At 28.2% G+C, this 18221-nt stretch overlaps 10 protein-coding genes across 10 annotated transcripts; 5 read left to right on the forward strand and 5 right to left on the reverse strand.

Annotated features, from left to right (window-relative positions):
* Nucleotides 1-3811: 3811 nt before the first annotated feature.
* Nucleotides 3812-4174, forward strand: cand_035390 (uncharacterized protein; the record flags this gene model as incomplete). Its single annotated transcript, XM_067213765.1, has 1 exon — nucleotides 3812-4174. The coding sequence occupies one exon, from the start codon at nucleotides 3812-3814 to the stop codon at nucleotides 4172-4174; it is 363 nt and encodes a 120-aa protein (XP_067069958.1).
* Nucleotides 4175-4228: 54 nt separating this feature from the next.
* On the reverse strand, nucleotides 4229-4584 carry cand_035400 (uncharacterized protein; the record flags this gene model as incomplete). Its single annotated transcript, XM_067213766.1, has 2 exons — nucleotides 4229-4414; nucleotides 4471-4584. The coding sequence occupies 2 exons, from the start codon at nucleotides 4582-4584 to the stop codon at nucleotides 4229-4231; spliced, it is 300 nt and encodes a 99-aa protein (XP_067069959.1).
* Nucleotides 4585-6024: 1440 nt separating this feature from the next.
* On the reverse strand, nucleotides 6025-6593 carry cand_035410 (uncharacterized protein; the record flags this gene model as incomplete). The annotated part of the gene is made up of 3 exons (XM_067213767.1): nucleotides 6025-6299; nucleotides 6364-6499; nucleotides 6558-6593. The coding sequence occupies 3 exons, from the start codon at nucleotides 6591-6593 to the stop codon at nucleotides 6025-6027; spliced, it is 447 nt and encodes a 148-aa protein (XP_067069960.1).
* Nucleotides 6594-6994: 401 nt separating this feature from the next.
* On the reverse strand, nucleotides 6995-7969 carry cand_035420 (zinc transporter; the record flags this gene model as incomplete). The annotated part of the gene is made up of 1 exon (XM_067213768.1): nucleotides 6995-7969. One exon carries the CDS (start codon nucleotides 7967-7969, stop codon nucleotides 6995-6997), a length of 975 nt encoding a protein of 324 aa, XP_067069961.1.
* Nucleotides 7970-8278: 309 nt separating this feature from the next.
* cand_035430 (uncharacterized protein) lies at nucleotides 8279-9847 on the forward strand (the record flags this gene model as incomplete). The annotated part of the gene is made up of 1 exon (XM_067213769.1): nucleotides 8279-9847. One exon carries the CDS (start codon nucleotides 8279-8281, stop codon nucleotides 9845-9847), a length of 1569 nt encoding a protein of 522 aa, XP_067069962.1.
* A 355-nt stretch (nucleotides 9848-10202) lies between these two features.
* On the forward strand, nucleotides 10203-12896 carry cand_035440 (chromo domain-containing protein; the record flags this gene model as incomplete). Its single annotated transcript, XM_067213770.1, has 1 exon — nucleotides 10203-12896. The coding sequence occupies one exon, from the start codon at nucleotides 10203-10205 to the stop codon at nucleotides 12894-12896; it is 2694 nt and encodes an 897-aa protein (XP_067069963.1).
* A 243-nt stretch (nucleotides 12897-13139) lies between these two features.
* Nucleotides 13140-13781, forward strand: cand_035450 (RWD domain-containing protein; the record flags this gene model as incomplete). The annotated part of the gene is made up of 1 exon (XM_067213771.1): nucleotides 13140-13781. The coding sequence occupies one exon, from the start codon at nucleotides 13140-13142 to the stop codon at nucleotides 13779-13781; it is 642 nt and encodes a 213-aa protein (XP_067069964.1).
* Nucleotides 13782-13803: 22 nt separating this feature from the next.
* cand_035460 (uncharacterized protein) lies at nucleotides 13804-14394 on the reverse strand (the record flags this gene model as incomplete). The annotated part of the gene is made up of 1 exon (XM_067213772.1): nucleotides 13804-14394. The coding sequence occupies one exon, from the start codon at nucleotides 14392-14394 to the stop codon at nucleotides 13804-13806; it is 591 nt and encodes a 196-aa protein (XP_067069965.1).
* Nucleotides 14395-14533: 139 nt separating this feature from the next.
* cand_035470 (DNA methyltransferase domain-containing protein) lies at nucleotides 14534-15972 on the forward strand (the record flags this gene model as incomplete). Its single annotated transcript, XM_067213773.1, has 3 exons — nucleotides 14534-14556; nucleotides 14638-14695; nucleotides 14773-15972. 3 exons carry the CDS (start codon nucleotides 14534-14536, stop codon nucleotides 15970-15972), a joined length of 1281 nt encoding a protein of 426 aa, XP_067069966.1.
* Nucleotides 15973-16059: 87 nt separating this feature from the next.
* Nucleotides 16060-18087, reverse strand: cand_035480 (uncharacterized protein; the record flags this gene model as incomplete). The annotated part of the gene is made up of 1 exon (XM_067213774.1): nucleotides 16060-18087. One exon carries the CDS (start codon nucleotides 18085-18087, stop codon nucleotides 16060-16062), a length of 2028 nt encoding a protein of 675 aa, XP_067069967.1.
* Nucleotides 18088-18221: the final 134 nt, after the last annotated feature.

The following is an 18221-nucleotide window of genomic DNA, read 5'->3' on the forward strand; positions in this document are numbered from 1 at the left end:
CAGTACCAATACCTCCAAAAACTACACCATTACTCCCAAAAGCAACCTCATTAAAGTCTGAAGTAAACATAGAAGTACATGAGAATAATCAGGAATTTCCAAAGACGCTACCAATACTACCAAAAACTACATTATTACCCCCTAAAACAACCCCATTAAAATCTGAAGCAAACATAGAAGTACATAGGGATGAACAGGAAATTCCAAAGACAGTACCAATACCATCAAAAATTGCACCACTATCCACAAAAGTAGCTTCATTAAAGTCTGAAGTAGACGCAAAGGTACATGAGGATAATCCGGAGATTCCCAAGACAGTACCAATACCACCAAAAACTACGCCATTATCACCAAAAACAGCCCTATTAAAATCTAAGGTAACACCAGAGGTAGAGAACACTACAGACGACCCGAATATAGCACCAATACTACCAGAAAATACACCATTAACTCCAATATTACCATCTAAGACTACTACTTTAGGTCCGAAAATAATTCCACAACAATCTAAGCCAATTCTAGAGACACAAGGAAATATTGAGGATAATGCAAAAGTAGCACACATATTATCTAAAACTATTCCATTAATACCAAAAACAACTCCATTGAAATCTAAGGTAGTCTTAGATGCACATGAGAATACTCCAGAGCTTTTAAAAGCAGTAGCAACATCACCAAAAACCGCACCAATACTGTCCAAAATACCTCCAAAATCTAAAGTAGTTGCAGAAGCACATGAAGATATTGAGGAAACCACAAATGTAGCACAAATACAGCCTAAAATTATTCCATTAGCTCCAAACACAGCCCTATTAAAATCTAAGGTAATATCAGAGATACATAAGGATAGTACAAAAATTCCGAGTACAGTGCCAATCCCACCAAAAGCTCCATCATTAGAATCAAGAGCAGCAATATTAAAAGTAGATAGCTCCAATCAAATCCATGAGAAACCCGAAAATATAATAGATGGAATTAAAGAACCGGCTGAAGAGATTGAGAGAATAATTGATGATGTACAGAAAATTATACCAATGACAAAAACAATAGTATCAAAAGTTTCTACTACTTCTCCAGTATCTACAAAAGCCCCTCCTATCATATCAGAGACTAATATAGATACAGAGCAATTGAATAAGATCCCAAAAGCTAAGGATACTTCAAATTCTGATATTTCTAATACAACTCTATCCATAAACAAGACTCCACCTTTGAAAATGCCAGCAACACTTATAAAAACAGCTGGAATACCTTTAAAAACTCCAACACCTAAAGTGACTTCTTTATCAAAATCAGTACTGACATCTACTTCAGAGCAAGTACCATTAAAGGCTAATACTGAGTTATTAGGAATCAAAGAACTGTCTGGATCTCTTGAAATTGATGAAGTCTCCAAATTTGCAATTAAAAGTAAAGATATTGCTCCAAAACCAAAATTAGAACCTTTAATTTCAAAATCTGATCTAGTTACAAAGAAAGTTCTTATACCAACATCCACTCCACTAACCAAAAAGGCTTCTATAACTCCAAAGGCTAAATTTGCGACATTAATCCCCAAATCATCAATATGAAAGTAGTATCACAATTCTTATAATATATAACCAATTTAATATATGAACTTCACAAAAGTAAACTAAAAAAATATAAATATGGGATTCAATAAATAGTTGGCTGTGCAGTGGAACTATCAAATTAAATTTCTAATAACTATAACTATTCTTCGAGTTTACTTCCAAAGTTTATGTTGTAAGACTTTAATAAAGTTGAACTAGCAAAGAATCCTTTAAATATTTTCTTTTGATTTGAAGATATTATTAAGTTATTTCTGTAATCAGTTCTTAGATGCAAGATTTATTTCTACTATTTAGAATTAACCATTTAAAGATTTCTTTAATATGGCTAAGCTTCTATAAATTATAACCAGGAATTATTCATATAATATATAATTTACTTAATATTGGATTTCAAGTACAACTATATTTTGTTATTATGAAACCTGTACTTATAATCATTTGGAATTCATTTCCGCTCTATTCTGGTATTGAATAAATATCTCAATTGACTTCAATTTTAACAAGTTTCATGATCTATAGAAAGTATTTCCATTCTAGGACGTTAATGATATCTGGCTAAAATTTTTGTTTAATAACATAAAATTATCTATATGTAAAAAAGTGAAGATCACTTCGTAATTGTTAAAATATCTTAGTAAGTTACAGCTTAATATATTTTGTAGAAATCTCTTAAAATATTGTTTATGTGATTTATAATATTCTGTTGTAGGACCTTATTTATTTCTTGTAATGAGCTCTTGAAAACTCTCAAATTTAGTAGCTCTTTGCACCTACTTAGAATATTTTAGTATTCTGTCTTGTTTTTTTTATAATACAATTACTTTGTATTATAAAAATAAAAATGTATTAATTATGCAATAAATAAAAATTTGTATTAAAGTGACAAAAATATCTAAAGGTATTCTAATTAAACTGGAATCTCAAACTTTATTTACTGTAAATTGAATAGTATTAATAGGTGTATGTATAATATTTCTTAAGAAATATTTTTAGAAATATTGTTTAGAAATACTAACAATAATATAGATCTTTTTTTGTGACAGTTACATATAAGTTTAGTATTTTAAGTAAAAATTCTTTTAAAGATTCCAAATAAAATATTTACTAATATATATTTAGAATTATATTGTTTATATTATACAAGAATTAAAAAAAAATGATATACAAAGAATTTCGTAGGTAGCTAATTTATAATAAAGTTAACAATTGAAAATCTTAGTCACCTATCGAAATATTCCTAGATATTATTATATTGTAACTAGTAAAAGCATTCAAAATTATTGAATTAAAGTTTAATAATTTTAGAGGAAAGATATATAATTAGTCAATTAGTATTTTATTATTAAATGAGGTCATTTTAATTGTATATATAATAAAAATATTTAAATTCTTTAGAAAAAATTATTATATCTAATTAAGATTTATAAAAATGTATACACATTGTATATATTCATTTATTTTATATAAAAATGCTTTATTTATTCAGAAAATGACTGATATTTTATATTGAAATATATGTCTAAATATTATATTGATTATTTCTAGATGATTAAGTAGTCACTTTCAACCCATAAAACTCCTATAATAATTAAATTACTTACTTTAATATTATATAAATATAAGAAGGGATATTTATATTTATTAATATAATATATTCATATATACAAAAATTATAACCAATATTTCAATTTATATATCAAAATATATGGACTATATATATTTCTAAATATAGTTACTTTTAGTTCTGTGTACTGATTAATAATATCAAGATTATAGGAAGAATATTACTTGTAATTATTTATAAGAATGTATGTTTTGTTTAATTAGTTTTGTTTAGTGTTTTAATATTTATTTGGAGGCTATTGAATTTACATGTCTACAATTAACTACCTGAATATATTAATAAGATATATTCACAATTTCTCTATACTTTTTAATAAAATGTCTTGACAATAAATCTTCGTTCTAATATATATCATATATACTATACAACTTACTCTACTTAAAATAGTCAATTTAAATATGATCAATATTGAGTTTAACAGGAAATTACCGCTTATTTATCTGCAATAAAGCACGGGTACCGAATTTTAACCGCTCAAATTGTGCATATAATCTCTAATAAATAGATTTAGTAATTTCTTCAAAATTTCAAATAAGTATTGTGACTCTAGATTTAAAATTAATAACATAATAAGAAATAATACTACTTAATATCTCAAATAGTATATAATATAATGAATAATCAATTCAATATAGCATCTCCTAGGTCTTATATAGACCATATTGAATATTTAAATCTTATTGAAAGCCTAAATAGAAAAATAGATATTGGAATATGCAAACTAATGAACAAACTTTATAACTATAAAAATATCCCACTTAACAATTTTATTGATAATGGGTTTCAAAATTTAAAAGAGCAATATTATTGGATTGAGTTATATGTACAAAGTACTAGCGAAGTTATATCTCCAATGTACTTGTCAGATGAAGAGATTATTAATAGAGTAAATATAGCAAAAATTATTGAAAAAAATTCCAATTTAATGATGCAAAGTATTGAGCAAATGATGGCTAAGAAAGAGAATCCGAAGTAAAGAACTTAACAGTATTTAATAATATGCTCTCATAATGACACATTGGGAATATACTTAAGCTTCAGTATCTAATGAGCCTTTATTACTATAATTATTTATAAATTTGTGAAGAGATTCCAAATCTTGTGATATTCTCCAGTGCCCTAATAATGATATTTTGTTAGGATTAAAATATTTTTCAGGAGAATCTTGATTAGAAGCATAAAACATTTTTTCAACTACTGTTAACTCTTCATCAATCTAAAATGATCTATAAGTATTATGAATCTTTAATATATATATAATATAATTCTTACCTGTCTGATGTATTGATATAACATTAAAGGTCCAAATAAAGGCCACATTGTTCTACAAAATGTTCCCATAGAAACTATACGATACATTGTAATAGGATTTATGAATTTAGGCATTATTATAATATATACACTAAAACATCACTTTGAGAAAAATTCTTTAATATTTTAAGTATGAGTACGCTCTTTCATAAAAAAAAAGGGGGGAGAATATTTTTTGTTATTAAATCTATAATTTTAAGATATTTTTAATAAACTCGAATTTAAAGATCTATATTTTACAATCCAAGTTCATTTTCTAAGATAAATATACTAATTAAATAATTCGTGATTCTAGGTTATTTTCTTCCTTACCCTTTGTAATTTAATTAGCATTTCATTATTTTCTGAAGGAAATAAATTATTATATCTTAGAATAAATTGATGTATTTAATTTAAATTTAAGATTACCTTGTATTATTCTTTTCATTATATTTATTTTTAGGCTCCTTCTTTCCTTATTCAGAATCTTACATTTAATTTGATACTCTTTAAAAGTCTTTAGTTGCTTTATTATAGCATCTTTCTTATTTTTAATATTTTCTTCACGTTTCTAAAAGGTCCATATTTGTAAATAATGTAATATATCTTATTAAACTAAGCCAATCAAGCTTACATTCCTATATAACATCTCAAGGGCTACATCAAAGAAGGTAGCTTCAGTTGTTATCTTGGGATATTCAAGATTATCTAGCTTATTCAAAGAATCTAAATAAATATTTTCAATAAATTCAGATAGCTTAGACATTTTAGACTAAACTTTCTATACTAAATATTACATGCATATCTGCATACTTTGGATTGTGGGGAAGGGGGATGATAATAGTGAAAATCCGTATCTCTGTCTTTAATAATAGAGTTACACATAATATCTCAATATCTTCTATTCTAAAATTAGTAATTAACTGTCTGTATTAAGGGTAGAATTTATAATAAAAAAAAAGAGGAGATAGAGAATATCTATCTTCCCCTTACTAAAGATTACATATCCTTTATTATAATGACATCTATTGAAATATGTAATGGGAACTAGCCTTTAACAAGGACATTAAGTTACATATCTTCTCAAAATAGGTCTTTTCTTTTTTATAAACTATTACTAAATTATACAAAAAACTATTATGGGCGCCTTATAAGTGTCTTATCTCCATCCTGTCTCAAAATATTAGATACATTAGGTCGAGTGTTGGAGCATTTTTCCAATATTTAGTATTATTCTACTAATTCCATGAATATACATCCCCATCTTTATAATTATTAATAACATCTTGATATTAGTAATTAGAACTATTATCTTTAAAATTAAGATGATTTAAATGAAGTCTTAATTCAAATCTAAGTTGTAACTTGAAAGTGATGAATCCTACAGACCTGATCCTAATACTCAAATTTGAGGTCAAAATTTGCGGATATCCTCTGATTCAAGTATTCATGTTATTTTAAAGCAAATTTACTTTAAAATATTACTTGAAAAGTTGACTTCTATATAATTATTTTACTTATATACTAGAACATTTACTATTCAGTTATACAATATGCAATGAAGTCATATATATTTATTATGGATTCTCCAATATCACTGAGTATACAGTCTACTTCTTCTTCTGTTAACTTGACAATTGAACCTGTTAAAAGAAGATATCGTCGTAATTCGGAGGCACTAATAATATCTTTTCCACCTGAAATGAAAAGTAGAGCATCGACAAGATCTTTAGCTATTATTTCATCATTATAGACAACTTCTCCTATTTTTAAGATATCATCCAGTGTATATTCTCCCCTTTCCCTAACCTCTAAATTAGAATAAGATATAATTAATTTAAATAATATATGATTAAAAGTAAATTTGTGGCTAACCTGCTGATATAGCTAATAAATCTCTTTTACTAAGTTTAACACCAATAGACTTGAGCATATGGATAAGTTTTGTATCATTAATTCTTCCTGTTTTTTCTCTATCCATAATTGAAAATAGTTGCTTTAATTCTTGTTGCTGAATTATAATATAATAAATATTATTCAAGATATTATTAAGTGTTAAAGATACTTACACGTGCCCTTGAAAGCCCTAAAGTTTCGTCTATCATCAATTAATTATAAAATTATATATTGATCACTAGAATTTTTTAATATTATTATAAATGACTTGTAGTTAAGTTTTAATCTATTTAAAGTGTACAGCCGCCATTCCACATTGGTAATAGGGTTAGGCTAATTGATAGCTAATATAATATATTAATAATTTTCCTTGCACTTAGTTGTTACATGATAATACTAATCCTTAACAGATGCAATATTTCTACATGCAATTTACATGCAGGGCCGGTATATACTATTGTATACACGAATACACATTTACATGGTGTCAGTAAAAGTATCCAGTGGTCACTTTATGACAGTTTAAAATAATAAAATAAGGGAAAGTAATTTTAGATAAATTAATGATTATAGATATTTAGTGTGAAATCTAGAATATATGTATTGGGAGCTAAGCAGAGCTTTCAGCAATATTATCTAGTAAAGTTAGAGCTGATACAATAATGGTGCCACATATGAAGGCAACTAATTTAATAAATGTTGAACCTGTCTTTGAATGGAAAACATCTGGAATAACTTCCACACAAGATACATACAGTATTGTTCCAGCTGCTAAAGCTGAACAAACTGCTTCAGCCAAAGTATTTGAAAGTGAAATAAGTGCTCCAATAATAACTCCAATAGGAGAGCCAAGTGCAAGGATTGCAACAAAATAAAGTGGTTTCATACCTCGGGTAGATAGAGTAACATAAACAATCAATATTTCAATCCACTTATGTGCAACAATTACTCCAGTTGTAAGCCAAATTTTTGGAACAGACCTTGAGATACCAACGACCATCCCCTCAAATATAGAATGTATAACTAGTGCACTGACTAATACAAGTCCAGTAACAAATGAAAATAAGCTGGAATTTTGCTTATTACATACTACAGATGAATTATCATCTATAATTTGATTTTGAGAGTATACTGTATTTTGTGTTTTATTAATATTAACTTTAAATGAATGGTAATCTTCTATATATGAATTTTCAGATACATTAGTGCTAGTCATTTTTGATTCATCTTTATTACAAATAATTTCAGTTTTATGAGGGAATAAAGTGTGGACTATACTTTCACATACAAGAGATAGGGAAAAGCCAGAAAGTATGATATACCAGACACTATTAACTTTAGATCCATAAAATGAAAAGACAAGAATCTTATTTTCACTTGAAGTATATGCATCGGGAATTAAGTGTACAATAGATAATGCAATAAATGCACCTCCTCCAAATGCACATAAAATATCTATTGGATCAAAACCCAATTTACTAGTTTTATATTTACTTGAATTGATTAACACTGGGCAGAGGTATCCAAAGAATGCAGATATGAAGATAAGGATACTACAGATAACTTTATGCCAGACCAATTGCATATTGATTAATTAATTTAAAGTACTTATGATAGTAATTTATAATTAAAAGGTCACAATCCTATAAATTTGGCTCTTCCTTTTCACATACAAATATGAGCTTGAAATGGAAAAGTTTGTTGAATGCAAAACAATGCAATTATTGATAGACAGATAGCGAATTAGCACGAATTCTAAAGGTAACTGTGGGCGCCTAATATGATTTAGTACTATCTAATTTACAAAAAGGTTAAGAAGATCACTTTTTTTAAATTTTTGGTTTATGATTACTATAATATTAGTATAATAATTTAATTATATATTGTCACTTTGATGGATTATAAGGCAGATTCTCGTAGTCATGCTGAGATTTTTGTTTTGGATTCATATGGAGTGGAAGAAGATACAAATAGTATAGAAGATGAAGTACTTACTAGTGATAAAGATGTAGAATTATCTTCAACAGGTGAAATTCAAGATAATGAGGAGATTGACTACAATGGATATGCTTTAGGGAATGGTAAGGTTACATTAAATCATAGTCCTGATTTGGTTTTGCAAAATCGGGAATACTTGAATAAGTTGCAGGATATGTGTGATGAAGATTTGGCAGTAATGACTAGGCAGAATATGTGGAAATTATATGAGAATATGGGGAATTTATGGCCATCATTTTTACGATATGAAAATCCGCCACCAGGTACAAGGATAAGAGAATCCCGTTTTTTTAATGATATTAAGTCCAACGTAATTCCTTCATATAAGGAATCCAATAAAGAGGATAATATAAGTAATGCGGATGATTCAACAGATATAGAGGTTGCTATAGATAAGCTAAATGACAAAGTTGGTTATAGCAATCTTATTAATCTTATACGAATATCAAAACAACTCCTAAAAAAAGGTTTAAAAGAAGGAACTTATGATTCTGTTTTTTTTGATACTACAGAATCAGCTAGATATGGATTAATAGCAATATATTTAGCAAAAAATGGTATTAGAAAGGGGATGACTTGCTTAAAATGTCAATATTGTGGCTCTTCCAAATGTGAAAGACGAGCAGTTTCATGTCCGGCTAATCGTTGTTTTAAGTGTTTACTAAAAGGACATTTATCTAGATTTTGTAGAACCTCAAATGGATATTTTTTTGAAAATTATTATTTTCCTGCAAAAAAAGATCGTGACTTTATGTTCTTTATTAATGATTCAACTCAACCTTCTTATACCAATCTAATCAATGTTGCATATTGTATTTGTCCAATTTGTGGAAATTTTGGTCACATTTCTTGTGCTAAAAGTCCTCTAGATTTAGCAAGTACTAATTCAGAAGAGTCGAAGAGATTTGAAATATATCAGGGAAATAATAGAGCTGATTACAATGAAGACTATTTGCTTCCTGAAACAACTCAATTATCAGGTATATACTATTTTCATCAAATATATAAGTCATATAATAATGAGCATTCTAGTAATAGTATGAGTCAATTGATCTTATTAAATAATTGTATAAGTGATAATGGCAATTTATGTAATAATCAACAAGAGTATATATATTCCAATTACAACTCACATAACACACACAGAGATAGTAATCTTGATTTCCAGAATATACCTTATAGATATATTGAACAATCTTATAATTTACAAGGACATCCTACTCGTAATATTGGCAATCAATTTATTAGTGGTACAGATGCTAGGTACATAGAAAGGTCAGTTCCATATTGGCATGAAAATAGAAGATCTCGAAATGAGATAAATTGGGATAATCAAAAACAATATATATATATTAGGGAGTCTCCAAGGATAATCTATTTTGAGGATCCTTCAGTTACAAATAATGGACATTGTGATACTCGATACAATTATACTGGAAAATATTATAAAAATAATTCAAATTAATAATATGGGGAATATTCAGGAGTAATTTATCAAATAGTAGCTGTTAGTTATGTAACTATTTAAACTTATAAAGAATTATTAGGGAAAGTCGTTAGAATTTTGTAAGTGGGGAATGAGGGGTTGTCGTTCCGCCTATTGACATGCCATTTTTTGAGTGATAAAAATTTATAAGCTACAATCATAGAATTCATTATAGAGGGAGTGAGGAAGAAAAACAACAATTAATCTTTAATTAATTTGGTGGATCCCAGGTTCTTAACCCAAGGCTATTAGTACATTTAAATATTTCTACCCAACTCTTAATTAATTATATAATTCAAATACATCTTAATTATATGGGTAATAGTCACTAATAATGGTAACTAGTATTAGTGAAAGTTCATCATTAAGTAATATAGATGGGGGGAATTTTGATAGTGAGTGTAAAAAAGATGTAAATATACCGTCAATATGCGATGTAAGCTTAGTACTAAAAGAGGATCCCAAAATTCCAGACTCAACACTATCTTATTATGATATTGAGGAGGAATACTTGGGTTTTGGATTAGGAATTAGGAATATAAGTGAAAGTTTTGCTGGAATTAATAGGAATATTGGTTATTGTATAAATAAATTGAGTGTGGCAGTTTCACCATTTGATTGTCATTCAAGTGTAAGATTGTGTTATACTGATTTGTGGAAGAGATTACCGCGGAATATTCCTGTTCGAGATATAGCTTTATCTCGACATCATATTGCTGTACTACTGAATAATGGTCATATTTATGTCACACAGAGTTTTAATAATGAATTTGTACTTAGTGGAAATAAGGTGAAAAGGAGCTTTAATAATACCTCATCTGATAATGAAGATTTATGTGGTGATATACTACTTTATAATTGGCTACATATAAAGGAATTAGATGAGAAAGAAATTCGTGGTATAAAGATATCTTCTACATTAGATTCATTGAGTATTAGTGATGAGATCTCAATTAATGATCTAAGAAGCTTTATATTATCTGGTTTAACAGGTGCCGGTAATATTTGGATAACAGAGTATAGTGGTTATACAAATAAAATTTTGTTATATCCTATTGATTTAGATAAATTAAATGTTTTAGAATCAAGTTATATCAAAAAGGCTATAGATATATCAATTTCGGAATTAGTAAAGAATAAAGGGGAAATTAATGACACCGAGTATATTACTAATGATAAAAGCAATTTAATACTAAAAGATAGTATGCATCATTTTCCTTACAGATATGGCATGGCGGTATCGTGTATCAATTCGAGGAATGAGTCATTTATTATTATATATGGAAGTGATGTTAATTCAGTTATCATGAACATACCATACCCATGCCGCAAAATATATTGTGGTTTAGATGCTATAAATGGAATTATTTTATTGCAAAATGGGATATTATTATCTTGGAGAAAGGTTTTAAAGGGTACTACTATTCAGAATAAAATATATGGTACTATCTCTATAATTAATATAAATGATGATATAGATCTTACTAGGAATATAGATAAGACAATATTTCTTAGCCATGTTAAAGGATCATTAAGTAACAAACATGTTGTTGATTTTTCTGCAATATTAGGAGAATATATTGCATTAACGAAAGATGGTTTAGTTCATGAGTGGAATGATAAGTTTAGGAATACATTATTTACAAGGCCATATATTGCCCATCCTATAGTTTGGACTCCCGTATTTCACTATTATCAAATGAAGGAATATGTGCAAAGTAAGCATGTATGGCAATTTAGTCAGGATATTAATAATTCTGACTATGATAAAGATGACAATACTTTTGATTTATCTAGAGATCCAAATGAGATAACACTAGATAGTGAAATTAATAATTTGTATTTATTACCAGCTTCAAGTGGAAGATTTATAACGTGTATTTGGTTACTAGAAGGTGTTACTATTTTTTTATATAGTGATAATACTCTTAAAGCTTTATATAATTATATTGGCAAAGATGGCTATAATACTAGAATTGGATTTATTAGTAATCAATCAAACAACTTAAAATATCTGAACATGAACAAGGTATCTTCTATTATTAGTAGTATGCAGTGGGCTTCTAAATTAGGTACTTATTTACCTGCAAATCCAATATCACTTGTAAGTATTTTATCTGAATATTATAAAGGTACACCTAAGCAAAGGAATTTAATTATTCAGAGATCATTAATAAAGCTCTCATTACGTGAAAAACCAGTCTATCGTATTTTAACGTCTCCTAATGTTATTATATTTGGGATTTTGAGATCTAATCCTAAATGGAGGAAATCTATTGAATATAATGCTAAAATTGGGGAGTCTCAAACAGAAATAAACCATAGCGTGCAAGTAAATATAGGATCTAAAGATAACTCTGAAAATAAGGAAAGTTATGATATAAAACGGAATCTACAAGATATATATCCTGATAAGAGATCCTATATTAAAGATGAAGTCATCCAAGGATCAAAAGGTATAAGGAAATCAGTCAGGTTAATTAATAAAGTAGGATATATAAAAGAGACTGATACCTTCACACCACAAAGTGATGATATCCCTACGGAGTCATCTTCACAACTAGAAAGTCCTGAGTTACATGAAAACTCAACATATACACCTGGGAAGAAGAGAGGGCGTCCGAAGAGATCACTTGAAGAGTTGAGTTTACAATTTGATAAAGAAAATGAACAAATTTTAAGTAATCCTAATTTTACGCAGGAGGTTGTAGATAACTCAGCTAAGCTATATTATTCTAAATCAAAAAGTAAAGTTAATAAGAAGGATAATGACAACCAATCAAAAAAGAGACCTAGCCTTCTTGAATATGAAGTTGAACAGATTTTGAGTGTCAGGGAGAAACCAATTTCTAAGCAAAGGGAATATCTAGTCAAGTGGAAAATTCCTGGTCATCCCGTACAACCAACTTGGGAACCAGAGGAACATCTTCAGGGATGTGAAGAGTTAGTCGATGAATTTAATAAGTCCATTAAGACGTCGAGATCTGGTAGATTATTGCTACCATGTACATTAAATAAGAAAATTTAGACTGGTAACGGATATTATATTTAAAAGCCATTAACAAGTTTTTTGTCTCTAGTATAGTATATAGAGATCACAACTATAGATTATATCTCTTATTGGGGAAAAATTTAAGCAATTAGTAGCATATATAATTCAAATACTAAGTATTAACATATTATTCATCCTAACATGGGAGCGCGTCTAGGTTTGGAATGAGGGTCCGAATATTTTTTGGTAAATTAGACGAGAATTTATAAATTAATCAAAATGGAATTTGATGATAGAGCTCTTGAAATAGAGGCTCTAAGATCAATATATACAGAAGATGAATTGTTATATGATGAAAATAGGAATATTGTAAGTATCCGCTTATCTAGAGAGGGGACATATCGTTTAATTATAATTACTATTAAAATTTCCTTACCAAAGGAATATCCGCAATTATCTCCAATCATTTACTTTGAAGATATACAAGGAATTAGTGATCATCAAGAATTAGAACAGTTGTATAAATTAGCAAGTAATTGTGCTCAAAGTCATATAGGAGAAATTTGTATCTTTAATATTATAGAAAATATCCAAGGTCATATCGATGAACTAGTACAATTGAAATCTGTAGGTCCCCACTATAATCAAGACCAATCTTCAAATACAAATCAATCTTTAATAAAAAGCACGCAAGATGAGGATGAAGTTGTATATAAAGGTCTTTCAGATAAGACTTTATGTAATATTGATGAAAGGGTTACTGAGAGTGAATTCAATAAATGGAAAGATTCTTTTAAAAATGAAATGATAGATAAGGGTATTTGGAAATCAAATGACAATATCGGTGCCAGTTTAACTGGGAAGCAACTTTTTGAGTTGGATAATTCACTAATTAAAAGTGATATAAATAGTGTTGATTAACATTCAACTCCTTAGTTTAGGTTTAGTCACTAAACAATCCATCGTCCTCTTCATCCATTGTAAAGGATTGGGATAACATCAATTGAGGATATGAGGAAGTTATCCCCTCACTAATTATCTCATTATCTCTTTGATTCTTGTCTATGACACCTAAATCATTTCCTATATATCTTGTTTTAGTGCTATCTCTTCTTTGAGTTTCTAATATATGTTTATTCTCAATGAACTCGTCGTCTCCATGCTCATATTCATCTTCTGTATAATTAATAAGGTGATGTCTCTCTACAGAATCGTCCGTCTTAGCTTTTTTATAGTTCTCACTAGCTATACTTACGTATTCATTTAAATGTTCATCGGGAGGTACCCTTGAATTTACTTCATAACATTTATCAATCCATTGGGAAAATACATCCACTGCTTCATCTAGTCGATTTATACGAGTTGTGTATTCAACATTACAAACACGACAGGATAGGTGACCAAGTCCACCTTTATGATCCATTTTTACTCCTACAGTCTTAGAATTATTACAAAATGGACAATTAAATTCCCTATCCAATTTCGGAATAGGCTTCTTTTTTATCTCAACTTTCTTTGCCTTCCTTTTACCCATAATTTTAGCAATATATTTGGATATCTAGATGCTACTTCAACAAACATTCTTAGCGCTTTTGGAGACCTAAATAAATAGTATTTCATTCAAAAATTTATAAGAACTTACTATGAATTAATAAAGAAGTAGGCTTTTTATGATGTTGAATTTAACTTGCCTTGAGTAAGTATATAATATTGAATCCCTTATTTCTTTTTTTTTTTCCTTTGTTTCCAGAAGAATAAACTTTATTTTGTCTTGAAGGTTCTTTAGTGGCATTGGAGGACTACATCTTTCACTTAAGTATGCTATTGAGAAACTGGTATGTAGTATTATTCTTTAATTAATGTCAACTTCTAAATGTAACTTTAAATTATGTGTACTTTGATAATAATGAAGGTAGAACACGGGCAAGCTATAGATATTAAAGTAATAAAAGCTTTTGAACTGAATGAAAATTGTAACAACATATATAAAATACACTTTAAAGATACCCAAGTATGTACAAAAAATATTGAATCATTAGACATTGATGATATTCCAAAAGCTAATATATGGCTTTTAAGTCCTCCTTGTCAACCATTTACTAGGGGAGGAGCTAAAAGAGATTCCGACTATAATAGGTGTAAACCACTTCTTAAAATGATAGACTTAATGTACAAAATCGACATATCTAAGATGCCAAGTATTTGGTTTATTGAGAATGTAGTAAATTTTGAACAGTCTAGAACTCATAAATTTATGATTGATATGTTTAATGATCTCGACTATACATATATCCAATTCCTATTATCTCCAACACTGTTGAATATACCAAATACAAGAGTCAGATATTATTGTATGGCATTCAGATGTTCAAACTTAGTATTATCATGCAAATATTCAATCTTATCAAGGTATGAAAACTTCATTGCCAGTAACATATTAAGAAATAATTGCGAAGATACAAAAAAGTTAGAATATAAACTAATAATAAATGATCCTCAAAATAAATCTACTTATGATGAATTATTATGCCATCTCCCATACTCATCAAAATTCTGTTCCAAACTATTACATATTCATCCAAAAAAAATAGGTGATATTATTTATACAGCTAAAAGTCCATTATTTTCTGAAATGGCGAATAAAGTTATTGAGAAAAATAATTCTTTTAGGTTTGATATAGTTAATGAATTATCAATTGTTTCAACAACAATAACGAGAAGTTATACTGAAAGTGCTGGGCGAGGTGGACCTTTATTTATGAAAAGTTCTAATGTAGATAATACAAAGTATAATAGTGGATATTTATCTTGTGATGAACCATCATCAGTATATAAACAAATCTTTGATACAAGTAAATTGTGCCCTAGTAGGTTTCAATGTATTAATGAGATTGACTTATCAAAGTGCAATATTCGATTTTTACAACCATCTGAGATTTTGTCTTTGATGGGATTCCCATCAAATTGGTTATCAACAATATATAAATATGATTCTTTAGAACTTTTAAAACAGCAATACTCACTAGTTGGAAACAGTATATCAATTCACATTGTTTCTATTTTGATGTATTATATGATTGATTTAGCTTGTGCAAATAAAGTATTATTTTGAGGGATTTTCTCTTGAATCAGTTGAGAATTGAACATTGAAATTAAATTTATAAGTTAACAGTTCAACAATCCTAAATAATAAAGAGGACTATTCTTTACACTTTAGTTTCTCAAGTAATTTGTCACAATAAGGTTTTTCTAAATTGTAATAGCCACATATTTTCGTGAAGAGTGTTATAATCGATACATCTGGTATTCCAAATGACTTCATTGTCATTGCAAAATTATTTAACTCAAGCCAGCAGTAATTATTCCGTTTAAATTGTTCAATTTCTTGGTTATATAAGTCACCATCTAAATTATTTGTTAATTTTTTGGTTTTGATACAATTGAATTGGAAATCTTCAGCTATACACAAAATTAATGAATCCTCCCAAAATTTTATAGTATCCCAAATTTCATGATGATATATTATATGTGTTAATTCTTTTCCATCAATAATAACTTTACCAGATATATTTACAATAATCCTAAATGTCCAAATATCCTTACTATCTTGACAACAAGTCAATAACATCATTATTATATCAATGAATTTGGTTAAGTGGATTCTTGTTTGATCATCTGTATTTATTATTACCTTGCAGTTATATTCTTGGACAGCTTTAAGTAAAAAAGTAGAAAACCAACATCTATTGTGAGTGATTCTAAATCCATAATCTAATGGTTCAAGTTTCTTAATCTCATCAATAAGATGATCTGAAATATTTCCAGATATTTCTGCTATCAAATCTAAATTAAATAATTTGTTGATAAATGTTTTATATATGTTAGGGTATTCCGAATTTGCAGAACTTTCCTGTAGATCTAATTTCTTGCTTTCTGTCTGTATAGTGCATGTAGAAAAGTTAGTTGATAATGATTCTAAAGAGATATTTGGTCCCTCAATAGAATTGATATGACTTAGTTCCAAATTGGAGTTATAAATATTTCTGTAGTTATTTTCTAATAAATTAGGATTATCACCTAAAATATTCATTTGTGAAAATATCAACTTTGCTGCCTTTTGTGCCTTTATAGCTGCATCTTGACCTACAAAAGATGAAACGAGAGTATGAAGATCAAAAGATCCCTTTATACTATCTTTACTGTTAAGTGAATAATCAAGCTCATCATCAATTTTGTTATCTGAACTGTTAAAGCTATCCAGTTCACTTACTATTTCAGCCCAACTCTTTCTAGCCGTAATATTACTATGAGTATATGCCTCATTAGATCCACAACTAGTTTTACTACTTTTCCCAAATCTTCCTACATACTCTTGCATATCGCTACTTATATCAATAGCTTCTAATGCTTTTATAACGTTATCTGAATCATATTGCAAATTTCTTATATAACTCATGTCATAAATAATAGTTTTCATAAAAACATCCCTCAAACACAACAAACGTTTGCTATCCATACTTTCAAGAATATTTAATACTTTTTTTGTCTCAGTTTCATAAAATTCACGAAATTTGTTTAAATTATCTATGCTCTCAATATATTTCTCTTCTATATATGAGGTGTAGCATGATCTTTTAATAATCTCATTTGCTATTATTATGATATCTGATTTTTCATGTTTATCTTTTTCATTCTGGTACTTATTAGTTAACTTTCCAATATAATTATATGCTAAAGCATATTCATTCCTAAATTTGATAAATTGCAAGTATTTATTTTGAAGTTCCCTCGACAACTTGCAACCTGTTTCATGCAAACTAGAATAAACCAATCTATGATTATCTAACATCTGATTTAATGTATTATTTAAAATATCGAGTCTTAAAGTTTCACTTAGTTCCCTGCATTGTTGTGCTCTACGTAATGTTTCACTCCTTAGAGCCTTCACTGCTGATGCCATGCTTGAACTTTCTGTTGCTGGAGGAAAAAAATTAGATGAGATCTTCTCAAGTCCAGCTGAATACATTTCCTCAAGAGCAGCTCTTTCTTGCAAAGCAGTTTTCACCTGCTCAGTTAATTTTATACCATTTTCAATTCTCACACATATTAGTGTCCAATCGTGCAAAAATTCCTCCTGGTAAGCATGGTTATCTTTAACTTCCTTACTATATTCACTGGTACTATCCTGATCAGGAGATATCTCAACTTTATAGAGAACTTCTGTCATTTACCCTTATTAAGAAAGTGAGTAAATCCTACTTTATAAAGATGCCCACTAAAGTAATACTTAAAGTAATAAGCTTTCCCGGTTCTGTAAAGCGGTCTATAATCACTTTATTGCAAGATTTTTTATATATATTT

The sequence above is a fragment of the Cryptosporidium andersoni genome (genome assembly GCF_001865355.1).
Source record: "Cryptosporidium andersoni isolate 30847 chromosome Unknown contig_30, whole genome shotgun sequence".
Classification (NCBI taxonomy): Eukaryota; Apicomplexa; class Conoidasida; order Eucoccidiorida; family Cryptosporidiidae; genus Cryptosporidium; species Cryptosporidium andersoni.